This window comes from Theobroma cacao, chromosome 9 (genome assembly GCF_000208745.1).
Source record: "Theobroma cacao cultivar B97-61/B2 chromosome 9, Criollo_cocoa_genome_V2, whole genome shotgun sequence".
NCBI lineage: Eukaryota > Viridiplantae > Streptophyta > Magnoliopsida > Malvales > Malvaceae > Theobroma > Theobroma cacao.
Genome location: NC_030858.1, coordinates 33,350,170 through 33,370,387, shown reverse-complemented (window position 1 = coordinate 33,370,387; position 20,218 = coordinate 33,350,170). Strand labels below are relative to the sequence as shown.

At 35.3% G+C, this 20,218-nt stretch overlaps 2 protein-coding genes across 4 annotated transcripts; one reads left to right on the top strand and one right to left on the bottom strand.

Annotated features, from left to right (window-relative positions):
- LOC18590231 (bystin) lies at positions 319-6,231 on the top strand. Of its 3 annotated transcripts, none has more exons than XM_007015639.2 (12): positions 319-599; positions 681-881; positions 1,266-1,392; positions 1,479-1,530; positions 1,624-1,951; positions 2,302-2,381; positions 2,953-3,000; positions 3,375-3,521; positions 4,733-4,805; positions 4,972-5,047; positions 5,597-5,709; positions 5,906-6,231. In XM_007015639.2, exons 1-11 carry the CDS (start codon positions 480-482, stop codon positions 5,674-5,676), a joined length of 1,332 nt encoding a protein of 443 aa, XP_007015701.2. In that variant the 5' UTR covers positions 319-479; the 3' UTR covers positions 5,677-5,709; positions 5,906-6,231. The 3 variants fall into 3 exon arrangements, with proteins under 3 accessions (XP_007015701.2, XP_007015702.2, XP_017982928.1); XM_007015640.2 differs by having other exon boundaries at positions 5,893-6,231; XM_018127439.1 differs by having other exon boundaries at positions 5,889-6,231.
- LOC108663300 (tubulin alpha-3 chain-like) lies at positions 7,705-19,243 on the bottom strand. The gene is made up of 4 exons (XM_018126916.1): positions 19,201-19,243; positions 17,924-18,077; positions 11,132-11,136; positions 7,705-8,594 (listed from the first exon to the last, which is right to left on the bottom strand). The coding sequence occupies exons 1-4, from the start codon at positions 19,241-19,243 to the stop codon at positions 7,720-7,722; spliced, it is 1,077 nt and encodes a 358-aa protein (XP_017982405.1). The 3' UTR covers positions 7,705-7,719.

The window sequence follows — 20,218 nt, the reverse complement described above, 5'->3', positions numbered from 1 at the left end:
CAGCAAAAGCCATGTGTTGTGGCATAGTTGGTAATGGTGTACAAGGCTGCAGGGTTGATAGTGCTCTCGGGTAATGGCTTAATGCTGTCCCCTTGTGGTTTTGGCTATATTATTCTCTCTTGTACGTGACTCTATTAAAGGCTAAATGAAAGACCAAAACCCTAGATTTTAGTTAAGCTTTAAATGAATTTGTTTTCATATGGATCTCTTTTTCTTCGGGCATATGTAATTCCTTTTTGGGCCTTCAAAGGTCCATATCTCATGTCTCTCCAAGAAAAGTCGCACGGCAGAAAATGTTGTATAGTTTAATTACGAAATTGTCACCGCTTAAAACCCTGGTAGTGTGGCACTAAAATCTCGTCTCTCTTCCTCTTTCGTTTCTGTAGCCGCCTTTCTTATTCCTCTGAGTCTCTTCCAACCATCAATTCTCTTTTTATTATAATTTTCATTCTTAACTGAAAATCGCAAGCAGCCCCTCAATGGCGAAGAACAAAAGAGAACGAAACCAAAATCCGCAACCTTTTCTAGCAGATGACGATTCCGTCGCCTCCACAAAGAAACGCTCCAAGGCTGCCAAACACCACCAAAAACAAGACAAAGTAAAATTAAGCCGCCTTCCTGCATTTTTTTTAATCCTTCCTCAGTTTTGAATTTTTTTTTTCATATGTATATTTGTGCAGATGATTTCTTCTGGGATGAGTTCGAAAATCTTGAAAGAAGCTCTTCTTCAGCAGAGGGAAATAGATGAGGAAGACTCAGCAGGGAATTTTAATGGCGCATTTGGTTCTGTTGAAGAAGAGCGGAATAAGCATGAAGAAGAAGAGGATATTGATGATTTTGGTGGATTTTCTGAGACGCAAAGTCAGTTTGGCAACTATGAAGTAAGTAGACTTTATTTAATCATGTAATTTTGTTTAAAAACTAATTCTCTCGAGTAATATGCTGTTTAGGCTCTATTTTGATCCAGAAGTATGAAAATAATGTTTTTGAATAATTAAAATTTTAATTTTTATATAGAAAAGATATGTTTTTTGTTATAATTTAACTATTGACGTATTTTTAATCAAATATGATTGTTCTTTTTAGCAATTTACAAGGAATTATATAGCAAATAGTAGAAAGCAAGTGGCAAAAGAAAGAAGAAAATGGAGCCTTAGTTTGTTGGGAAAGTAGTAGTGTCTTTTTTTTTTTTTGCCCTTCAAATTGCAAATTATTGCAGTTTATCATGTAAACCTTCACATACCTACGTTTACTTTATGTTATAGGAGGAGATTGATGAGGAAGATGAGAAATTGCTGGAAGCATTCTTGTCGAAGAATGCTGGTCCAAAAAGGACGCTTGCGGACCTTATAATTCAGAAGATCAAGGAGAGTGATGCAAATGTTGCTTCAGGTATGGTTAATTTAATTTATTGATATTTTGAAAGTATTTTACTTTATGAGTAATGGTGTTTGATTGTTCAACTTGCATAATTGCAGAAACACGACCTTTGCCTAAGTTGGATGACTCCCTCATAGATTTGTATAAGGGGTGATAATCCTATCCTTTTGTATTTGAGATTCTTTTGTATGTATAAAAGAATGTTCAGAAGCCTTAAATTGTGGATGTGAACTAAATGTGCAGAGTTGGAAAGTTTCTGAACAAATACACAGCAGGGAAAATGCCCAAGGTGTTTAAACACATTCCGTCAATGCAACTCTGGGAGGATGTTCTGTACTTGACTGAACCTGAGAATTGGTCTCCGAATGCGATGTTTCAAGCCACAAGAATATTTGCTTCCAATTTGGGTGCTAAGAAGGCAGAGCGTTTTTATAGGCTAGTCTTGCTTCCTCGTGTTAGAGATGATATTAGGAAGAATAAATGTCTTCATTTTGCACTTTATCAGTCTTTGAAAAAGGCTTTATACAAAGCTGCTGCATTCAACAAGGGAATATTGCTTCCTTTGTGTAAGGTATTCAACTTTCTGCCCAGTTTAATGAACTTTGGGATTTAGTTTATTTTCTATTATTCACTTATTTACCTTTATAAATGCTCCAAATTTAGTGTATGTAAGGCATTCTCTAATATATTTGATTTTTCACCCTATGCAAGTAAACTGTTATGGCCATGTGATTCTTCTGGAATGTATCTCATGGTTTTTAATGATTTCTTATTATTGTATCCATAGTCTTTACCAAGTAAACCGGACACTTGAGTGCTTTATCAATAGTAGTATGCTATGCAGTTTTGACTCTTAGGATTTATCATAGAATGCTTTTAGGCTTTTTTAACATGTCTTTTTTTTTCCTTGCTCTTTTTCAGTCAGGGACATGCAATCTCAGGGAGGCTGTTATTATTGGGAGTGTTCTTAAAAAAGTCACCATTCCTAGGCTTCATTCAAGGTATTTTAGTGGTGGTTTTAATCATATGATATTTTGGGGTGTCTTTGTTCTAACGTTAGAATTGGAGGTTATGTTGAGCCAAGATGCAAAAGTGGAGACTGTATCCAGGGCTTGTTGCATTTTGTTTGGTTACTGAAGTCTGTTATTTGGCGTTTATTGTAAGTTGCTTGATATTGCAATGAAAGCATATGACTAATGCCTGAATAAGAATCACAAACACTGAGGATCTTTCAGCTGGCTGTGGCAAAAATTATGGATTACTGGTAGCTCTTTGGTGAAAATGAATAACTACATATGGTGCTAGAATGGTCTAAATTAGTGCTACTTATTATTACAGTTGTCGGATCTCTTCTTTAAGAGAAACATAATGATAAGGGTGGTGGTGGGGTGATTGTGGATCTTTACAAGCAAGTTCATTGCTTGTTGAATGTTTGTGATGAATCTAAATGGTTTGAAGGTTTTGCACATGGTTTTTTTTTTTTTGTCTCTTTGAAGTTTCTAAATCCTTAAAGTTCAATTGTTTAACTTCAGATGGTTGTGGAGGATATCTAACTTGTAAATGCAATTGCAGTGTTGCATTAATGAAGCTTGCGGAGATGGAATATTGTGGTACAACAAGGTATTCAAATGTTTGACATTCTTTCATTGTGTGCCCCCCTCTCTCTCCCAATCTCCCTGAAACAGAAAGAAGTGTGTGTGTGTGTGTGTGTGTGTGTGGTAGGGGGTGGGGGGGGGAGGTGTACTAAAAGTAAAAGNTCCCAATCTCTGAAGCAAAAGGGAGTGTGTGTGCGGGTGGGTGGTCTCAAAAAAAGTTTAACATGCTTCAAGGTTAATGGTTTCCTTGATCTTGATTTGAAGATCTATTCATTTTCTTTTGCATTGTATAAAATAAGGGTCAGGGTCAGTAGTTTAGAGAGTGGCAATTTATGTTTTCCATTACTGCCTTTTCTTGTAACATACTGTTATATGTTTTGTTGGTAAAAATTTTTGCAGTTATTTTATAAAGCTTCTTTTGGAGAAGAAGTATGCTCTGCCATATCGTGTTGTTGATGCAGTTGTTTCTCATTTTATGAGATTTCTTGAGGATACAAGGATAATGCCTGTCATATGGCATCAGTCGCTTTTGGCGTTTGTGCAAAGGTCAGTAAAAGTTGTTAAAGATAATGTCTTGCCTCTTGAGAAATACAAAGCATTCTATTTCTCAAAAGCTCTCTCTCTTTTCCCTTTCTTGTGCTTCTGCTTGTTTGTGGGTTTTAAGGGTTACTTAAGCTCTATTTTTAGAGTTTAAGGCTGCATGGGGTTGGGCTTAAGTTCCAACACGTGAAAATAACGCTTGTTTTACATTTTATTTAATATGCATGACAATTCAATGAGATAATATCCCCGTAGGCCTTTTCTGAGTTAAATCTATATGTCAAGCAGCACTCACTTGCTTTATCCCTTGTTTTGCTATTCTGATTGAAACAACTGAAGGAAAAGAATTGTTAAAATGTATGAAAAAAATAAGAAGCGTTCAGCATAGAGACACCATCTTCCTCACCAATTCCTTTCTCTCCTGTTTGTAGCTACAATTGCAATGCTGGCCCTGCCATTTTTGGCATTCGTATTTGTTGTATGGTATTTTTGTTTGTGGATGCTCTTTACAATTTATTAATCCACTTTCCTGTTTAAACGATTTTCAAGAAGTTTTTGGAATGAGACCTCTGTTCATATAAGAATGTGAGGAGGAAGTTTATTAGAGTGTCTCTTCATTGAGGAAGAACATTGAGGTATATTGGAATCAAAGGCCAAGATATCATTTCGGCCGTCATTTTCATAGATTGATGATCTATGTTGCTCGTCCACATTCTTTCATTTTTGTCGATTTTCTTTGCACTTGAGGTTACCGTGTTCTCTTTTTCTTGAATATAGTACAAGATCTTTTTTGGAATTTTATAAATTGTAAATGAGAGGTTGGAGGTGATGCGTTTTTTTTTTTCTTTACTTTGAACTAATGGATGGTAAGTGTCTTTCTGGACTTATTTATTTTCTGATGGCGGGTAAGTATTTGTATGCCTCCTGAAAATATAAAGGATACTTCAGAGTTAAATGTTGCAGGAATTAGAAGTTATAAGTAGTTGAGTTTTTCTTATCGAATTTTAGTATACTAAACTGTATTTCACTGTAATTGATTCCTTAATAATTAAGGAAACAGTATGGATTATGTAATACTTTGTCTTAGAGATGACTGAAAATGATCCAGTAGACGCCTTATTATTTGGGGGCTTCATATGCATTTAATACTAGTGAGTGCATCAAAAGGTTTTGCAGTTGGCTTTTTCCTCATGTACAGTTATCTAAATTGCTCGCAGGTACAAAAATGAACTGCGCAAGGAAGATAAAGATAACCTTAGAATTCTAGTTGAGACACAAAAGCATAAATCGGTAAGACACCACTTTCTGTCCCTATCTCACCCACCCACACACACAGACACAACCTTCTTTCTTTAAAGCCAGTAGACATTCATAATTGAATAGCTAATTTTTACTTTCTTCCACTGCATTTTTGCGGCAGTCATATTCAGTTATCCTTGTGTGTTTCTCAATATAGGTTACTCCTGAAATTATTAGGGAGCTAGATAACAGCCGCAATCGGGGTGAGAAGGAGGATGACCCTATGTTGATGGATATCCTTTTCTCTTCTAGGGTTCTTTTCATTTGATGTTTTTGAATTTAAGCATTTTATTACATTACAGATTTTGTCCTTTTGTCGATGTAATGGTGCTTGTGTATATATTTGTTCTTAGGTTTTAGAATTTATATTATACTGAATGTGTCCCAGGAAATTGATAAACCAGTAAGGAAAGCTATGAAAAATGTCTTGTAATGTGTTAGGAAGCAAGATATCATGATGTAGGTTGTAAGTTGTAACTAGCAAGTTGTTTTAACGCTTCATGAAAAGAGAGATCTGAGGATTGACATTTCAGAAAAAGAGAGAATGCCTGAGAATTGGATGCTCTTAATTATGGTTTCTGCATTTGTTATATCTTATATAAAAATGGCTATATCTATGTCTCCAACCATACCTGTAGCGTGCATGCATTTAAATAGTACAGATACATTTCAATTTTGGTATCCGTTATATATAAAGGCATCTCCCATATTGAATATGTATATTTTCTCCGTTTTGGTCTGTGTAAAGAGTAAATATTTGTCTTTCCTTGACTTGATGTTACCATCTCCTGTTTCTGTGATCAATAAAGCAATTGAGGAAGACAGGTTCGATATTCCAGATGTACCTATGGAGGAGGATTGATTGTTTATGGCTGGTTATCCAATTGATTGCTTGGTAAGAACTGAATCCTGCTCCTAAATATTTATTTAAGGTTTTATATTTGAGCTTTTCATAATATGTCCAGATGCAGGTGTCATTATATTGTAATTGATTTATGTCATTTTTCATGCTTAATGTGTTTCTTATATTAGAGCAAGAGCAAACTATAGATGGAACTTTGCTGTTGAACATAGTTAGGTTCTCAATGCAGGTTTTTCATTTTTGCGAGGGTTATTGGAGGAAGACTCTTTGATTGGGCAGTGGGAAACCTGTTTAGCATTTGAGATGTGAAGGATGCAGGGACTAAAGTAGAAGTTATCAAGGAGTTTATATACCTTATACGGTCCTGGAAGTAAATTTACAGTTGGCTGACCTTGGTGTGAATGGTTTGTTGGGGACAATTGCAGGATGAATTTGTCTTTACCCATTTTTACGTTTTTGTGGAATTGAAGTATATAATTAATAGTTTGATTTGGATGGAAAACCATTTGATGATTTGGTGAAATGAGCGAGTAAGCTATCTATATTAACAGGGTGTCAAATGTGGGTATGTGTTTTACATGGATATGCCATGTTTTTGATAAATTTTTTACATGGAGATCCAAGGGCCAGATGAAGTGTTTAATATGGAAGATTAAGATAAAATGAAGAGTTTGTATAACATAAAAGCGATTACTTGGATCATTTATAAATGGTTAATTGAAAAAGCGGGTATGGATGATGTTACATGGTAGTTACCATCTGCATCTTGACTTGCTAGTGTCACCTACCACATGATATAATAATACAAATTTGGTAGAACAAGTGAAATTAACGAGTATAATTGCGTCTTTATTGTCGCCAAAGTGAAGGCAGATCCTTCATATCATGCGGAAGACTTGTCCTGATCTTCCTTTGTTAGTTTGTTTCTCCCGAAGGATAACAATCTAGCTTTATAGGTTAATTTATTGCCTGGGATTGAAAACAATGTGAAAGAAAGGAATTAAGAAATTGAATGACACAAACAAAAAAAAAATTGCAGTCCAAAGGGGCTAGCTGGATAGCTGTTCCCGTCAACTCAAACAAGTATAAATTAAACACAGCTAAATCGAAAGAGATCAACAACAGAGATCTCGTATGCTTTTCTATTAGAAGTATACAAAATGATAAGGTTAGGTTGCTACTATTATGATTCAATAAGAATGTAATTAAGCTCTAATATATGGCACCGATTAAGAGGAGCTCTTTCAACGTTTATTTCTATGCTACAAGTTGTACACTTTCTATCATTTGAGAGTTTTGGTTAAATGTTATAAAAAAATTAAATAAAAAAAAACACTAATTCATCATGTCGCATTGAATTTCGTCATTTAACAGAATAATGTAATTATAAAAATAAAATAAAAATAATCATGCTTGGAACTTTGACCGTTGAACGCACTTGAACAGTGCTATAAAAATGGGATTGGAGGGGAGATGGGTTTACACGACAAAGTACAACAAACAAAAGCTGTTTGCCCAAAATGAAGGCGTTTCTTATAGTTTGCATTCTCTTGCTGGTTTCCACTCTTCTTATTTCCTCTACTCCCACCTCAGCTCGAGCACTGGTTGCCCATAGTAAGATCAACTAATAAGATGTTTTATGCAAAATTCTTCATCCTTTTATCTTTTAATTATATTAGTTCCATCGTTTTCTAAAGCAATATATAAATCCCACTTTATGCATATATATTTTGTTTGTTTTTGTGTTGATGCAAAAGGATAAAGTATTTTTTTTTTTAAAAAAAGCATTTCTAATATTCACCCATAAAAAAAAAAAAACACATTTCTGAAGAAAATGGCATGCAACGCAACTCTAAACATTACTTCATTGAGATGGCATACAAAGGCTTTAGAAGATTATAGGGACAATTTGACAGTCATACAGCACCCATAAAGAGGACAGTGCTAAACAGGAAGACAGAATGAAACGGCAGAGGGAAAAGGGGTAGCCAAACCATCATACACTGAACCATCTTCAAAGTAAAATTCTTTTGCATACGTACATCAATAGTCTTCACCTTCCTCATCGTCTTCTACACCTTCAGCACCAACTTCTTCATAATCTTTCTCAAGAGCAGCCAGATCCTCGCGGGCTTCTGAGAATTCACCTTCTTCCATGCCCTCACCAACATACCAATGCACAAAAGCTCTAATCGCATACATGAGATCAAACTTGTGGTCAATGCGTGAGAACACTTCAGCCACTGCTGTATTGTTGCTGATCATGCAAACAGCTCGCTGCACCTTAGCAAGATCTCCCCCAGGTACAACAGTTGGGGCCTGATAGTTAATACCGCATTTAAAGCCAGTCGGGCACCAGTCAACAAACTGCACAGTTCTCTTGGTTTTGATAGTAGCGACAGCAGCATTAACATCGTTGGGGACAACATCTCCTCGATACATCAGGCAGCATGCCATGTACTTCCCATGCCTAGGATCACAGTTTGCCATCATGCTTGCGGGCTCAAACACAGCATTTGTGATCTCAGGAGTTGATAATTGTTCATGGTAGGCTTTCTCAGCTGAGATGACAGGTGCACATGAAGAGAGCATGAAATGGATACGGGGATATGGAACAAGATTGGTTTGGAACTCTGTAATTTCCACATTAATGGCTCCATCAAATCTTAAAGAACTTGTCAAGGATAATATGATTTGAGATATCAGTCGGTTCAAATTGGTGTAAGTTGGCCTCTCGATATCGAGAGATCTCCAGTAAATGTCATAAATTGGTTCACTGTCCAATAGCACAGCCACATCTGTGTGCTCAAGAAGGGAATGAGTGGACAAAACGCTATTGTGAGGTTCCATAACAGCAGTAGAGACCTGAGGTGAAGGATAGATGGTGAACCCAAGCTTTGACTTCTTTCCATGATCTACTGACAAGTGCTCTTGTTAATACAAAACAGAAGCATCAGGCATGCAAAGAAGAAAGTAGAAGCAATTGAGAAAAACAGAGAACTTGGTTAATATCAATTGTCATTAACTGAAGAGAGATGTACTAATATATACATGAGTTGTTTGACTAACACTTGTACAAAATATCCAAGTGTTTAACACAGCATTAAGGTAAGCATGCAATACTTACACGTTCTAAGGACAAGTATGCAGCAGCAAGCAAACCTACTTATCAAACCAGTACAACGAAGCAAAGTGGACACTTGTCCTGTACATAGTTAGACAAAATGACATTCAAGCTAGTTTTTATCTCAACACTCCTCCTAAACACTAGCTTGTTGAACATTTAATGTGCTTCCCAGTTCTTCAAACCTGGACAAGTGCAGAGATTTAGTTAGAATGTCTACAAGCTGATCACTAGAGCTACAATGCTGAATGGATATATCTTGATTCTTTTCAGCTTCTCTCAAGGCATGGTATTTGACCTTGATATGTTTTGTTCTACTATGGAAAACCGGATTTTTCACCATGGCAATAGCAGATTTGTTGTCCACATACAGCTTGACTGGAGGCACATGAAGAAAACCAAGATCAGTTAAAATCTTCTTCATCCAAATGGCTTGATTTGCAACTGTAGCTGCTACTATATACTCTGCTTCTACAGGGGATTGAGCAGTGGTCTCTTGCTTCTTTGAATTCCAACAAAAGACACCATTTCCAAGTGTAAACACATATCCATAAGTGCTTTTGCAATCATCCACGCAGCCTACCCAGTCACTATCCGAGAATCCAACTAACTCAACCGAATTTTCATCAGAACAAGTGAACTGAAGACCAAAATTTGCAATGCTTCTTAAATATCAAAGTACCCTTTTTGCTGCTGAGAAGTGCTCAGTTGTTGGAACCTGTATGAACTTGGACATATAACTCACAGCAAACATCAGGTCAGGCCTTGAAGCACAAATATAAAGCAATGATCCCATCAAACTTCTAAATGCTGAGAGGTTTGCAAGTACAGATCCTTTATCAACCGACAGCTTCTCATGAGGAACAAGTGGAGTAGCTACTGTCTTGCAATCAGACATTTTAAACTTGTCCAGAACCTCACCAATGTAATTTGATTGGCATATGTAAATTCCTGTATTGCCTTGAAGAATTTGTAATCCCAGAAAGTAGCTCATCTGTCCAAGATCAGTCATTCTGAATATATTCTGCATTTCAAGCTTGAGTTTTGCAATTCTTTGATCATCTCCTCCTGTAACTAACATGTCATCAACATATAATGAGATAATAAAAGGATTTTGATCACCAGTTTTCTGTATATACAAGGTATCCTCATTACTGCTCTTCTGAAATCCTTGACCCTTCAGATAGTCATCAAACTTGTAGTACCAGGCACGTGGTGCCTGTTTCAAACCATAGAGTGCCTAATGAAGTTTATACACCTTGTCTCGGTTAGGCTCAATTTCAAAACCATAAGGCTGGTCAATGAAAATTTCTTCCTGCAAATCACCATTTAAGAAAGCAGATTTGATGTCCAAATGGAATATTTTTCATGTAAACTTAGCTGACAAAGCTATCAGCAGTCTAATGGTATCCATTCTAGCAACTGGTGCAAATGTTTCATGGTAGTCTACATCAGGCAATTGAGCAAAGCCTTTAACAACAAGCTTTGCTTTATGCTTGTTCAGAGAGCCATCTAAATTCAGCTTCTTTCTAAACACCCATTTCACTCCAAGAACATGATAATGGTTAGGTCTATCTAACAAGCTCCATGTCTTGTTGAGATTTATCATTTTCATTTCTTCTTCCATAGCTTCTTTCCATTCTGATGACACAACAGCTTTTTCAAGTGTGGCAAGTTCAGATACTGCTGCATTGCAATTTTCATAAATCTCCTGTAACAGTCGAGTACCTCTCATAGGAGGTTCATCTATAATCTATTCTATATTAAGCATCTCATCACTGCTTGCAGATTGAAGATTAACATCCTCATCTAGAAATCTAGTATGCTGCACTTGATTTTTTTCCCAGTTCCAGTATGCACCTTCATCAAATGCTACATGTCTACTAACAGAGACTCTACCAGATTCAATTTGATAAACTCTGTAAGCTTTTGATTGTTGACCGTACCCTATAAAAACTCCTAACTTTGCCTTGGGTTGCAGCTTGTCTCTAAGTTCTTCAGGAACATGGAGATAACAAATGGATCCAAAGATCCTCAAATGATCCACAGATGGTCTGATGCTATACCAAGCTTCATAAGGAGTTTCATTATTTACGGCTCTAGTAGTCAAGATATTTTGCAAGTAAACTGCAATGTTAGCTACCTCAGCCCAGAAGCTTTTAAGAAGCTTTTTCTCAAACAAAAGACACTTGGACATCTCAACAATTGTTCTGTTCTTCCTCTCACTAACACCATGCTACTCAAGACAATAAGGAGCAGTTAATTGGTGATGAATACTCTCTTTTTCCAGATATCTTGTGAACTCTGAAGAAGTATACTTTCCTCCATTACCTGTCCTTAGTGTCTTAATTTTGCAGCCAGATTCATTCTCAACTTTTGCTTTGAATTTCTGAAACACTGAGAACACTTCTGACTTATGCTGTATGAAGTAAATCCAGGTCATTCTTGACATATCATCAATGAAAATAAAAAATTTTTGCTTCCATTTAAAGAGGGCTCACTCATAGGTCCAGCAACATCTGAATGAACTAACTCCAATTTGTGTTCTGCTCTATTCGGACTTCACTTAGGAAAAGACCTTTTAGTCAACTTACCGTACTGACAGAAGCTGCATATAGGACCATCTCCATGCAATTTAGGAAGATCCAACAACAAACCAGAGGCACTTAGTTGCAAGAGAGACTTATAATTGCAATGACCTAGCCTCTTGTGCCACAAATAGGTTTGTTCTGATGAAGATTCTGTTGCAGACAAGCACAAATTTCCCTATTTAACAGAAAAGCAATTTTTCACCATAGGAACTGACATCATATAAACATCAGAAGGTTCATAAACAGTGCATGCATTATTTTTTAATACCAACATATAATCTTCATCAACTAACTGACCAACACTTAATAAATTTTGAGTTATTTCAAGAACCAGAAGCACATTCAAAACATACTTGGTGCTTGAAGCAGTTTGAATTGCAGCTGTTCCTTTCCCCACAGCATCCAGTATAAAACCATTTCCGATTTTAACTGAAGAATAGTGATCGGTATCAAGTTCAGAGAATAATTCAACCTTTAAAGTCATATGATTAGAGCATGCACTGTCAAGAAACCAATGATTATTGTCTGTTGAGTTAGAATCTTCAATAGTCATGAACAAAACTTCCTCTGCAACTTCAGCTTTCTTGACTTGTTTTGCAATCTGTGGTTTTTTGTCTACAGCCTCAGCTTTGTTCTTCCAGACTTTTTCTACATGTCCCAGTTGCTTACATGTAGACCTGTCAATATGGGTCGGCCCGGCCCAAGCCGGCCCTGGCCTTTGTGGGCTGAAAAAATATGGGCCGGGCCAGCCCATATTTTATATGAGCTGGTAAATCCTTAGCCCAGCCCAGCCCTTGCTAGCCCATGGGCCGGGTTGGGTCAGCCCATATTTTCCAAAAAAAAATTTTAACTCTTTATTAATAAAATTATACAATGATTTAATACATAAATTGAATAATAAAAATATGTTAGAAACAAATAATTTACACCAAACATAAATAAGCAAATACACTACATCAAATATAAATAAAATTTCAATATTTAACACAATTAAATAAATTACAATTCCATTAACATAACTACATAAGTACATAATCAAATATTTATAAACTTCAAGACTAATTTATGTTCTTCTCAATCTTCCTCAATCAAAACATTTGAGTCTTGTTTGGACAGCAATGACGTCTCCAACTCTGAATCATCATCATCTAATATTCATTGTCATGGAAAAAAAAGATATAGTGAGTTTCAATTTTAACTAAAATTATTAATTTAACAAATAAAGATTAAAGACATTGAAATATATAAAATAAACAATACCATCGGCAGCTAAAGAAAAGCCATGCAACTAATTTTTTGTGCAAACAAGCATTTGAACATTTTCATGGTGGAGGGAACTTCTAAACTTGGTGAGAATATGACCACCAATACTAAAAGCAAACTCTGATGCTATCGTAGTAATCGGAATGCTCAATGCATCTCGTGCCATAATAGAAAGATCAAGAAAGCGCTTAGCATTATCCTTCCAATAATTAAGCACATTCAAATCCTCAAACACCTCATAATCAAGCTTTGCCTCATCTAAATAAACATCTAACTCAGACTTTCCAGCAATAGAAATTGTTTCATTTTGAAACATCTTGAACTCCTACAATTTTTAAATACATAGACAAAAAAAAAATTATCATAACATAAATAAAGTAACATAATTTCTCATGTAATAAGATGAAGGAAATACACAAAGCTTACACTAAAAATCTTTGATCCCTTCGGTTTAGTTCCCCCTCCAACTTGCTTAGGCAAATTACTCGTTGAACGAGAAGATGTACTTGATGCACAAGTGCTGCTTGCATATTGTTCAAAGAGCTCGTACAACTTTGTCTTCACATTTTCTAACTTTTCATCACAAGTAAAAGCATCAATCTTAGAATAGCAAAATCTTAAGAAATCAAGCTTCATCCTTGGGTAAAGAACAGCTCCAAATGCAAGCACTACACTATAATCTTTCCAATACTTATCAAATTTTATTTTCATCCTTTGACACATATCCTTGACAACCTCATCTTCATTATGCAAATTCTCATTTAAAATCGATTCAATTTTCCAAACTTGCATGAAATACAAATTGAAAGTTGGATAAGATGAACCGGATATCAAATTTGTGGTCTCATAAAAGGGCTCCAAGAATTCACAAATTATCATTGCTCTCCCCCATTCCTCATCGATGGATTATATTTATAAGTTCTATCAATAAATTGGAGGCTAGCAAAAGTCTTTTGATATTTGATTGCACTTTCAAGCATCAAATATGTTGAATTCCATCTAGTTGACACACCCAAACGCAACCCAACACTTGCATCAATACCAACATGTTGAACACATTCTTGAAATTTTTTCATCCTTCCATCCGATGCCTTTACATATTTCACACTCTCCCTAATTTTAAACAATGCTTCATTGACTGCTTTCAAGCCCTCTTGAACAATCAAATTCAATATATGAGCACAACAACGTACATGAAAAAATTCACCATCACAAATCAAGCTACTTTGCAAATGAAGATAGCCTTTCAAGATACCTTGCATGTTATCATTATCAGAAGCATTATCTAAAGTGAGAGAGAAAACTTTTCTATCTATTCCCCATTCTTTCAAACAATCAAATACAGTAGCAGCTAATTCAACTCCAGTATGTGGAGGAGGCATATGACAAAAGTTAAGCAACTTGCTACATAACTTCCAATTTTCATTGACAAAGTGAGCAGTCAAACAAATATAGCCCTCAGAAGTAGATGCTGTCCATACATCAGAAGTCAAACAAATTCTATTAGGTACATTGGCCATAGCTTGTTTAAGTTTCTCTTTCTTTCTCAAATGAATTCTCTGGACATCAGATACAATAGTGTTTCTAGAAGGCATCACCACATCTGGATTTACATACTTAGCCTAAGCTTTAATCTTATCATATTCAACAAAAGTATAAGGCAAGTCATGCTTAATTATGGCTTCAGCAAGCATGTCACATGAAATCTTGGGATCAAACTTTCTAGCCTTTACTTTCCCTTCATAATCCATTAGCATTTGATGTGGATTAAAATAGGAAATGAATTTACAAGTGTCAATGTGACGACGTAAATGTGAAGTGCCATAATTAGAGCCACCAAGTTTAGGGCCAACCTTATACTCCGTTTTACAACCATTACAAGTTGCCCTTTCTACTCCATCTTGCTTTTTGCCTATTTTAGTGAAATAATTCCAAACATTTGAAGTTTCTTTTTTGTCCCTCTTATTCAACTGTTCAGATTCAGATATATGAGATTGAGAAGGAATTTCATCCTCATTCAAAATGTTTACATCATCATCCACATTTATACGGTTTTCAACTGATTGATCCATCACAGTTACCTTCACATAACATAAATATGAATAAAAATTATTAAAAATTTACATAAACTATCATATTCATCTTGTAGATTTAATTTTATTCATTCTCTAGTAAAATTATAAAACTAATATAATTTGTAGGATTGCAAGTAGAGATAAGCATTTAAAACTAAAATCTCATTGTGTTTTTTATAGTATGCAAAAAGAAATTTACCAGAATACGAGGGCCAGTTTCCCCAAGGTTCCACTTCACCCTCAAAAATCGAAGAAGACCGTATAAATCCTACAACTTGTTCTGTGACAATAAAATTTACAGATTAAAACAATATTTTCAAACAACTTCAAGCAATAAAATAGAGAATTCATTTAATTTTTTTCGCCTATATGCAATTTTGTTGTAAAAGAGATAAATATAAATGAAATTGCAAGTTTAATTTAAATGCGCACAATTATAGTTAATAAATAAGAAGATTGGGAAAATAGTGCAAATAATTATGTTTCTTGATTAGATATATTATAATTCTTATTCATTTTCTTTGTTGTTTAATGGGTTGGAACTTAGAAGTAGCTCATCATGTGATACTAAATTAAGTAGTACATTTCTTGAACTTTGTAGCGATAGAGATTATGAGATTCAAGATTATTATAAGAATCAAATGCACAAAAAAATTCCAGAAAATCAAATTGAAAAGCAAAAAAAATAGTTGTAGTGTTACTTTTTTTTATCCATCATTCACTCATAGGAAAAGAAAATGAGAAAAGACGCTACTATACTCACATGGGATGTCATTAACTGATTTATATTACATTTTCTGATGAAATTCGATCCAAATTGCATCTATTTTGGTCTAGTTAATGTTAATCTTGAATTCTTGATAGTTCAATAGCAATGACCACCCAGTAACGAAAAATATCAGACTCCGGGGATTGCCCAAAAATCTAAAGTACACAGTGAAAAGTTACAAGCTACAGCAATCCTATTTTGAACACTGACAACTATAATCACATCATTTAATTAGATTGGTTTGATACCACACAGTGAAAACTTACAGGGGCAATGCTGCAATGCTAACCCAAAACAAATTGGTACGATATTACATTCAATTGAATCATTAAATCGGCCTGAACAGTTTATCCTGTCCATCGGTTATTTGTTGGCATCAGGTCAGGTAACTTTGCAAGATGATAGAGATTTTCCTCAAAGAGCAAATCTCATGTATGGGCAAAGACAACTGTCGCTGTATTGCCGCAACTCTACACAGTCCACACCCTTTCCTTGGTGGAATCTAATAGAGATAAAGTAATGCTTCTCAAGTAATGTTAAATATGATGCTAGATGGGAGAAAAGATTATCTAAATAGATCCGACAGGTGAGAAGGCGAGAATCGTGAAGTGACTCACTTGGGTTGTTGGGCCTGGGTGATGTGCCACCGATGTCGATGGGTGATCGCCGGATGCCGGATGGGAGCAATGAAATCGACAGGTGACACCACGACAGGCCATAAGGAGAGATGGTGACGGATGCCAGATGCGCCGCCAATTCTGATGGACGATGGTCGGATGCTGGATGGAAGGAGGACGCCTAATGGGAGGATGAGACGCTAGATGGGAGGAAGGACGTCGGTCGGATGCTGGATGTAGAGGGTTGAGACTCGGGCGGGTGTTAGGCTTAGGCAGCACCACAGCAGGCAGTTAAGACTTAGGAGAACCTAGATCCCAGAAGGATTAGTCTCTTTACCCACAGCTCGTACGTTTTTATTTTTTGTGGCCCGTCGGGCTAGCTCGCCCCAACTCGGGTCAGCCCCCTAAGCAACCGAGCTAGCCCATCTAGGCCCGATTTAAATATGGGCCAAAATTTTTCAACCTAACCCACCCCATATTTAATGAAAAATGGGCCAACCCAATGGGCCAAGCCCATTTTGACGAGTCTACTTACATGCATTGCATTTGACTCCAGGTTTGAACCAGTAATAAGCTTCAAAATGGCTTCTCTTTTTACAATAGGAGCAGACTGGAAATTTTCCCATTTTGTTTTGAAACCTTCCAGTAGCTGTTCCAGCTTTGTCTTTTTCTTTATTTTCATTTGAATTCTTCTTAAATGAAGAATCAGCAGTAGCTTTACCTTTTGCACGAGCTACCAATGCATGATCAACTCTTTCATCTCTTCTTCCTGCCTTCCTCTGTTTATCAGCTTCCAAAGCACTAACCAAGTCTGATATTGAAAGCTCTGTAATATCCTTCACTTGCTCCAAATAAGTAAGTATAGGATCGAACTTTTCTGGTAGGCTCAACATAATCTTCTCTACCACCTTTAAGTCAATAAGAGAGTCTCCCATGAGTCTAATTTGATTTACCAATTTCATCAGATCTTCAACAAATTCACTTAATGTCTGATTCTCTTTCATTCTTAGAAGCTCATATTTCCTCCTAAGATTTTGCAAACGCACTTGTTTGCTCTTTGCAGACCCTATAAACTCCTTCTCAAGCATACTCCAAGCCTGGTTTGCAGTCTCGCATGCCATTATCCTTTGAAAACCGATTCAAACACTGCTGAATGTATGAATGACAAGGCTCTATATCTCTTTGCAATATCTTCTTCATATTGCTTCACCTGAGCCTGCGTAGCATTCTCTTTTAGCACTAGTAATTCAGTTTCAAACTCAGCAGCATTCCAAAAGTTAACACCTCTTAGAAATGCTTTCATTTTTATGGCCCAAACTGCATAATTGGAACCATCAAAAAAATGAGGTGATTGCTGTGTAATGGTTAAGGTTGAAGTTGACATTGTTTGAAAAGGAGTTTGGTTATAATAGATGAAATTTTAAGGTGAGTTGTAAGTGTTTAAGTGACTCAAGGATCGATTTACTACTTTGATACCATGTTCGTGCTAATACAAATCAGAAGCACCAGGCATGCAAAGAAGAAAGTAGAAGCAATTGAGAAAAACAGAGAACTTGGTTAATATCAATTGTCATTAACTGAAGAGAGATGTACTAATATATACATGAGTTGTTTGACTAGCACTTGTACAAAATATCCAAGTGTTTAACACAGCATTAAGGTAAGCATGTAATGCTTACACGTTCTAAGGACAAGTATGCAACAGCAAGCAAACCAACTTATCAAACCAGTACAACGAAGCAAAATGGACACTTATCCTGTACATAGTTAGACAAAATGACATTCAAGCTAGTTTCTATCTCAACAACAAGCGCTCTAACAACAAAGAGTCCAAACTAAAGCCAGTTCCACCGCTAACAACACTAAACACCAAAAAGCCTTGCCAACCAGTGCAGTTATCAGCTAACTTCCTAACTCGATCATGGTAGAGATTTAAGGATTGTGTGGGAGTATTAGATGGTACTCATATTCGTGCTTCTATGCCACTTGAGATTCAAGGAAGATTTCATGATTGAAAAGGGAAAAGATAGAACTTTTTGGCTGTAATCGGTTTTGACTTAAGATTTGTCTATGCGCTTGCTGGTTGGGAAAGAAGTCCATATGATTCTCGTATTTTAAGTGATGCACTTTTGAGGCCGAGAGGATTTAGCATTTTGGAAAGTAAATATTATCTTGCCAATGATGGATATAGCATATGGAATGGAATTTTAAGTCCATATAGAGGTGTTCGAAATCATTTTAAAGAGTTTAGTGATCATCATCTTGAAAATGAGAAAGAACTTTTTAATTTTCGTCAATTTTCATTGCGAACTAGTGTTGAACGAGTATTTGGAATTTTGAAAAAACGTTTTGTGTGTTAGATTCTAAGCCATTTTGGAATTATGACACACAAGTAGATATAGTTTTTAATTTTTTTTTTAAAAAAAAAGTAGATATAGTTTTAGCTTGTTGTATCATCCATAACCACATAATGGGAGTTGATCCTAATAACTCACTTAATCAAGAATTAGTAGATAACACAAAGTCTAAAAGGATGAGAGTTCTTCAAACAGCTTGTGAAGAGAGAGAAGAAACCAAAGAATGGATGACACAGATGTTATGTGGATTGATTACAAGAATGGGAGAATGTAGTTTGTGAATTTACTATAACATTACGAAGATGTAGCTTTTCTGTTTTTTTCCTTGCATTGATTCGTTGTGAAGGCTTTTATTATATATGTTGTTTTCTACTAGTTTGAAGTTATTGTTATGAATATTTAAGTTGTTATTAACAGTTGATATCGACATTTGTTTTTTGTGTATGATTATTTATTGTATTTTCTTGTGATTTTATATAAATAATTATGATAAAAATAGAAAATTCAAAGCAATGTAGATGGACAAATTTTATAGAAGGTATGTTACTTGAAATCCTTGTTGAGAAAGCTCAAAAATGAAATAGACCATCCAATGTCTTTAAGACCCTGAGAATTACAAGGATAAGAATTTGATTAGCTTAAATATTTTGAGTTGCTTTTAGTAGCTTAGCTTTGCTTATGTTTAAGAAATTAATGGCGTTGATTAATGTGCGGAGAAAAATAGCTACCCAAGGCCAAAGCCAGGATCAAGTCCAACGGAGCCAAGGCCATCGCCAAGTCCCAAGTGTAAAAAGCATAAAAAGTGTAAATGCAAAGGACGGCGTTGATCAGACCAAACCGAGAAAACTGATTGTGGCCGATAGTTGCTTCCTCTTATTCATCTTCAGCCTAGCTGCCTTTCCATAGTGTGTGAACTGTATTGGGAAATAAATTGTGATAATTGGTAAATTGTGAGTTTGCATATCTCCATTTCAAACCTATAATAATTAAATAATGATGGAGAACTGTCTTATGCTCTTGTACAAGACTGAACATCAATATTCTCTAACATGTTAGTTTTACACCACAATTCCAATTATAAACCATCAGTAGTTCAACTCAATGCTGCATGAATGGTCTTCCTTTTTCACTGGAAATAGGAGTTTTAAGGGGAGGCTAAGGGTTACCTCTTTAGGAATTGGAAAAATACGGAACGGATATCCGATATTATTTCACTTATTTAAATAAAATTAGGATACCTAATAAATGGTTTGGATAAGTTACAATTATTAATTTTAAAATCTTTGTTATTCGAATTCGATTATAAATAATAATTTTTAAATATTTATGTTAATTTTATATTTTTTAATGTATGTTTTACTTACAATTGACAGATAATTTATTTTAATTTATAAATTATTTGAATATTAAATGTATTTTTTAAATCTTTTAATTTAATTTTGATTAATTAAATATACAAAAATAATTAAAAATTTTATTTATTTTATTATTGAATTCAGATCGGATGGAATTTTGTACCAAATTTTGTAATAGGTGCCAAAATCATTTTTAACTAAACAAACAAGTTTGAATTTTGATAGATCATTGTTAAATGCGATTCACATAGAACATTAGACACATGTATTAGATTTTATCATTGAGTTCAAGGATGAGTACCTCAAAATTTGTGGCTCTTTCCTTGTGTCATTTCTACACCTTTTGCTGTGTAGCCTAAATTAACTAATTAGATTTGAAATAAAGAGAAAT

Excerpts from the sequence above, each read along its gene's own strand:
- LOC18590231 (XM_007015639.2), top strand. The coding sequence starts at position 480 with ATGGCGAAGAACAAAAGAGAACGAAACCAAAATCCGCAACCTTTTCTA. Across the intron at positions 1,531-1,623 it reads CTCATAGATTTGTATAAGGG|AGTTGGAAAGTTTCTGAACA; the intron begins GTGATAATCCTA and ends CTAAATGTGCAG. Across the intron at positions 1,952-2,301 it reads TATTGCTTCCTTTGTGTAAG|TCAGGGACATGCAATCTCAG; the intron begins GTATTCAACTTT and ends GCTCTTTTTCAG.
- LOC108663300 (XM_018126916.1), bottom strand. The coding sequence starts at position 19,243 with ATGGCCTTGGCTCCGTTGGACTTGATCCTGGCTTTGGCCTTGG. Across the intron at positions 18,078-19,200 it reads GATCCTGGCTTTGGCCTTGG|TACCATCTAATACTCCCACA; the intron begins GTAGCTATTTTT and ends CACGAATATGAG.